This window comes from Zeugodacus cucurbitae, chromosome 2 (genome assembly GCF_028554725.1).
Source record: "Zeugodacus cucurbitae isolate PBARC_wt_2022May chromosome 2, idZeuCucr1.2, whole genome shotgun sequence".
Classification (NCBI taxonomy): domain Eukaryota; kingdom Metazoa; phylum Arthropoda; class Insecta; order Diptera; family Tephritidae; genus Zeugodacus; species Zeugodacus cucurbitae.
The window spans coordinates 60,500,069-60,506,588 of NC_071667.1; the positions used below are offsets into that span (position 1 = coordinate 60,500,069).

The following is a 6,520-nucleotide window of genomic DNA, read 5'->3' on the forward strand; positions in this document are numbered from 1 at the left end:
GGTCAACAACTTGGTTCGAATACGGGAAGACCCCAGCAGTGATCATGTAATATCGCACGAGACCTCTGCGATCGATGAACATAAATATGTCGGGACTCAAAAATATTTTAAATAGTGAGAGTAATAGCTTACCAAATTAGTCGGTAGATGGCGCTCAAGTCAGTATATTTATCAAAATACTGTATATTGCCCGGTTTGTTTCATTTTCAGATTATTTGGGTATATATTTGTCGATTACTAGGTGGTGATGTACAAAAAGTTAGAAAAAATCGACATTTTACATTTTAAATGAAACTGGAACCCCCAAAATGAAACACCCTTCCCTAAGTCACGGCGTATTGCAATGACGTATACGGCAAAGACATTGGACACGTTCGTATTTTCATTTTCAGCATTTTATATAAAACTTTACCTTCATTATCCGAGTGCATTCTACCCCGCAATCGAGCGACGACACGCCACAGCTTACGCGCGCACATCAGCTATGCACCGTTATACTGCTTGTCAGGTGTAAACAATAAAGCTGCAAGTAATGTGCAACGCATTACGAACCTGCAACACGCAAATGCCCTCAGTTCAGCGTGCGCGCGCGCGCAAACAAGCGGAGAGTGAATGAAAATAAATTCTATAAGGAAATTACAGAGCGAAAGCATAAAAAAGACAAAAGGAAGGGAAGGAAAGAAAAATTTTTAAAATTATATTTGCAACAGAACACACACAACGAATGCTTTGCGAATGTAAACAGTAAATTAGGGTATGAAGGTTTAGTGGCGGGCTTAGCATTTGAGCGCGTGTCCTTGTCAACGTCATAGACGCAATGCCTTGTTGTTTAGTTGTTGTTTTTGCTTTTATTTTTTATTTCTTTTTCCATTTTGCACTGCTGAAATTATCTATCGAATTTGCTCGCAGATAAACCAAATTAATTAGCATTCCATTCGTTGCAACAACATAAGGGTGCTTGAAGCGAACGAGCGACGGATTTGGATGCGCTAATTTATCATGCAACAAAAATTCTAAGCAGCAGCCACTTCTGCCTCTCTATTTGACTTGCTGCATTTGCTGGCAATTACACACACACACATAAATAATTCAATGGCAGTAAAGGAATGCCGTGGATTGGCAAGCAGCCCGGGTGGTGCATTCGCAATTGGCAACACGCGCATACTAACACACATACATATGTACATATATAGTGTAGATATATACTGAATTATATTTATGTATGTATGTGTATGTGACTTAACCAGTTGACCTGCTTTGCGCCCATTAAGTTAGCCTTTGCTTTAAATATTTGTGCGCTGCAAGAATATAACTGTTAATTTGTTTGTTTGTATGTGTGTGTGTGTGTGTGTGTGTGTGTTAATGTAAATTTTATTAAACTTTCAATTTTCATTTTCTTTTGCTTCGCTCTCTTTCTTTCTTTTGCTTCCACATTCAGTTGCTCTGCCCCTTGCTTTGATTAGCCAATTGCATAATCATGCGCCAATCGCTATTTTATACATTTATTTTACCGCGTTGGTGTTGTTGTGATGGTTTATTTTCACAGTCACTGCTGCTACTGCGTTTGGTAATTAACAGCGCAACGGCTAATGCTAGAGCTTTGCCAACGCGGGTGGCGGGCTCGAATGCAAAGTTTGGCCTTTCGCCGTGTATGTATATGCGTTGCCCTCGTTATGTTGGTAAAAATGTGTGGACCGCCTCACTGGTCATATTTTCCTTTTAAGGGGCACACCTAGTGTGATGCCCTAAAAAAGGTGATTTTTGGGAATTTTTATAAAAAAAAAAAAAAATACTTTATCAATTATTTCCAAATTTTAAGAATATATTTATACATGTTTCAAGAATATACAGTGACATTTTTGAAGAAAAAAATTAAATATTTTTGAAATTATAGTCGATCTCCAACGGGGCGAAAAAAAGGTCCTTCACTGCTGCAGTGATTCCAGGCTTCTCCGTGGATGAAATCTAAAAAAAAAAAATTTCGTTAAACTAGATAATATTGTCTGTACAATGACCTACGATAAAAAAAAATCAAAAATTGTCAATATGGCGGCGTTTAAAAAAAAAAAAGTAGAATTTTACCCATAATTTTGCGCGTTTTTAGCCTGCCAAAATTCGATTTTTTGGTCAGATCAAAAATTGATAGGTCATTGTACGGAGAACTATATATAGAACATGTAAAAAAAAAATTGATAGTGATCGGATCATTTGTTTTTGAGTAATCACTGCAGCAAATTCGGAAAATGCTGTTTCGCGAAAAACGCGTTTAAAGATAAAATGATCGAAAATATTTCACGTGGCAGTAAACGAAAAATTTCTAGAAATTTCTAGAAATTATTATAATGATGTATTTTAGTATATCTGAGAGCCAACAATAGAAACCAGAATCGTGTTATAGGGGCTGGAAGGGACATTTCAAAATTTGAAATTTCACACTCAAGTGGTTTTTTATTATTCTGCCTTCCTTGGCCACCGCGGAAACGAAAAGAAAATTCTCTAAATTATAAAGGATAAAATACAATATGGAAACGATTTAATATATGCCTAATGTGCAGTTAAGTTCCCGTAATAATCGCAAAATAAGATCTTCAATACGTATACGTTTAGATATAGGGTTATACATATCAAACTAAACAGGATGACGAGATGATGATGAAATCCGAATGTCTGTAAAAATTGAAATATCCTTGTACATATGTTCCTTGTGACCTTGGGAGGGTTGCTAATAAATATGAACAAAATTGGACCGTTGACACGCCCACAAAATGGCGAAAACCGAAAGTCTATAAAGTGTGCCATAATAAAATTATGAAAATAGTTTTGGTATAGAAGATCACCTTAGCGAGGGGCATATTTGGATGTACTTTTTTTTAAGTGGGCGTAATCCCGCCCCAAATGCGTTTTTTGTACATATCTCGCAAACCAATAAAGCTATATAAATCAAACTTCCTGCAGTCACTTCCCTCACGTATCCCATTATACACCATAAAACTAGGTGAAATCGGATAATAACCACGCCCATCTCCCATACAATGTTATGTTGAAAATTAATATAATTGAGTTAACTCACTACCGAAAAGCGTCAGAAATAATAAATTTTATAAAAGAAATTGAAGAAATGCACTCAGATGGGCGTATGGGTCCAAAGTATTATATCTGGAACTACTCAACCGATTTCAATGAAATTAGCTACATAACATTTTATTGACATCCTAATGACACAGATGAAAAGTGGGCGAAATCGGTTCACAACCACGCCTACTTCCCATATGACTCAATTTTGAATTCCATCTGATTCATTCACTTTATAAAGAATACATAAGGAACCGATGAATATAGCAGAATAAAACTTTACAAAAATACTGTAGCCACAGATCATAGGCTTCACTTATAAAATCATTGTCGAAATCGGTCTATAACATTTCAAGGCCCCGGATATCAAACATGATTTAGTTAATTCCATTTGGGTTGGGTATGTCGGAGTAACGTATCGGAAAATGCAGAAAAAGTAACTACAGCTACATCAGTAGGAGTAGAATATTTCAGGATCTATATTTTTTATAATGTTGTCAAATATCCGCCATTATGTCTTTTGAATTTCGTGGCCATGTATAAAGCGCCACAGAGCTCCTATCTGGCAATACTACACATCTTTGAAAGTTCCTAACACAACCTACAAAACGACGCTATGCATGATCAGTTTGGATATTGCGTTCAGCAGTTATAGGCGTGTGAACATGGAGTTCTCTAGCGTCGAAATTCGGTCCTTCGTTAAAGGCAAATCCGCTAGAGAAACGTTCCGTGAGATTAATAGTGTTTTGGGGGATGGTACTCTATCACTCGAACTCGAACTGCGGAGGAATTGTTTCGACGATTCAGATCGAGTGAAAACGATACTATGGATAAGCCAGCCGGCGGAAGACCTGTGACGACGAATACCGATCAAATCATGGAAAACATCGAGTTAGACCGGCATGTGGTATCTCGTGATATCGCTTGGGAGAAGCAAGTTAGTCACCAAACCATTTTAAACCATCTGCAGAAGGTTCGATACACAAAAAAGCTTGATGTTTGGGTGCCGGATGATTTAACGCAAATAAACCGAATCAACGCCTGCAATATGCTGCTTTCGAAGCGGATGGTGACTGGCGATGAAAAATGGATCACATACGACAATATCAAGCGAAAACGCCCGTGGTCGAAGGCAGGTGAATCGTCCCAAAGAGTGGATAAACTCCAAACGACTTGTGAAAAGTGGATGTCTGAGTTCTTCGTAAATAAGGAGGGGGGCTTCACTATATCACTTTATAAAAAGTATTGAATAAAGGGCAAAAAACGGAAGGGAGGACAACCTAATATATGGGTTAGCTCATTGTAAATCATTTAGAGCCTCTAAATATCTCATCTTGTAATCATTTGACAAGGTAACTTTTAGCAGAATTCATCAACCGACTTTAATTAACACTACACAAATTAGTTTCGTTATCAATGAAAAAAATGTTTTCGGATTAAAACAATGAAAAATCGTTAAATAAATCGCATTGAATTTGCTTTCACTTATTATCCCTCTCTTGCATTACCTTCACACAATAGCAGCCAATATTCATATATTTATTTATACTTTTTCACCCCACTTGAGTGCGAGCCGAGCAAATGAAGTGAAGTGGCGAAGCGAAAAATGCAGCGCATAATAATGCCCACTTGCAAGCGCATGCACTGAAACACTCTTATTATAAGATTGCTATGAATAAGGCAAAAATAAAAATAAATGAAAATGAAAATGTAAAAAAAAAAAATTATAAAATATGAAAAAAAGAAAATTAAAATGTGAAAAAAAGGAAAACAAAAATAATTGACCAAAGCGAGTGGAATACAAAACGAATTAAACGAACAGAAAGTTTCGAAATTAGGTTATGCTGCTCATTTACACCCACGGCACAATCAATTGCAACAACAACATCAACAACAAGAAATTTAACGATGCAATACACATACCATAGGCATGTGTGTGTGTGTAACTGTTGTACACCTGCTGGCCATTCAATTCGCGATGGACTCTAGTTAATCGCAATATAAAATTTAATTCAAAGGGCTTGCATACACACAGGCGCACAAACGAAACATGTGAGTGTGTGCGAGCGCATGAATAGAGCTGTTCGACCATGTATGCGAGGGCGCGTCAGTGTGGGCGAGTGTGTGCAACGGCCGATACATGCGATTCGTTGCAAACTGTTGGGTGAACCGCAGTGGTCGGGTCAGTTGCGCATAAAAAAGGGTGGACCAACAGCAACCCTTTATCATAAACAATCGGTGAAAAGCGGTGGGTCTGGTGTATGGTTTGTTGGCTGGTGTCACTTCGCTCATGTGGTGGTGCGCTGCTGGCGTTGCCACTGAAACTGCTATTTGCCCCAGTGATGATTGCGGTCTTGCCACTCGGAGGCAATACATCAGCGGTGAAAAGAACGCCAGCAAATCTGTACCCTTTGATTATATGTGTAAGTGGAAGAGTGATCGTGTGTTTGCAGCAATGAGAGTATTTTTCTCAACTACCAAAAGCTAATTTAATAAAAATTAAATTAAAATTAAATTTTTAAAATTTTTTGATAGACATGGTTGTGGCTGTACTAAATTGAGCGGAAAGGTGCCGCTTTAATCAACCACATGGGGGAGAAAACTATAGTAAAGGAAACTCTCCTGTTCTAAGGGTTTAATTGGTCGAATCGACAACTTTGCAAGGCAACTCGAAAATATGAAATTAATTTCAAATATTATTTTTATTTTCGTTTACTTGCCGTTCTATTAGTTTGTTAAAATAATAAAAACAATAAGAGAGATAGATAGAGAGAGAGTGATATATAGAGCTTATAGAATAGAATAGATAGAATAGAGATCACTCGATGGTCGTATATGACAGAATTTGAGCTATTAATTAGGAAATACGCATGAACCAAAAGCTAACTAAAGTATTAATAAGAACTGGCGTAAAGCAGAAAATATAAATAGTTTATCCAAATACAGTAGTTTTCCGTAATAACGAACACATTAATTGTCAGGCCTGTTCATTACATCGAAATTATCGTTAATTCAAGTATTAACTTAGAGGTATAATTTTCAATCAAATTTGTTAAATATCCGTAATTTGCAGTTTAATAAATTGTTTTATTAAATTATTTTTTCAAAAAAGAAAAACCATAACTGAACAATTGAAATGTTGCCTTAAGAGAAGTAATGGTTTTAAGCCCATTCGGCGAATTCACTTTATACGAGAACAAAATATTTTTTCAATAGAAATACTCGTAAATTTCTATAGCTATTTAAAAACTTAATAATCTTCGTTGCTTCGTTGGAATACGAAGATTATATTTGATGGCCGCTTCCTGAAGTCAATTAATACTATAAGTTTTGAGAAATCGACATTGTTCTCCTTTGCTGATTTTAGCCTTTTTGCGCAACTTAAATTGCAGCATAAAAGGACAGCACCTCCTCCCTTCCTTGAGCTAAATTCTCTCAAAATGTACCA

General features: G+C 36.6%; 1 protein-coding gene across 3 annotated transcripts in view; it reads right to left on the reverse strand.

Annotated features, from left to right (window-relative positions):
* Positions 1-6,520, reverse strand: part of LOC105217141 (cytotoxic granule associated RNA binding protein TIA1) — a 192,988-nt gene that overhangs the window by 11,768 nt on the left and 174,700 nt on the right. For 2 of the 3 annotated variants that reach the window (XM_054230201.1, XM_054230216.1), the window contains one exon: positions 1,828-1,965. The exons of the other annotated variant lie outside the window; for it this stretch is intronic. In XM_054230201.1, coding sequence (XP_054086176.1) covers positions 1,873-1,965 — 93 coding nt within the window. In that variant the 3' untranslated portion in view covers positions 1,828-1,872. Of the gene's footprint in view, positions 1-1,827; positions 1,966-6,520 lie in introns of those variants that run through there. 3 annotated transcript variants of the gene reach the window in all.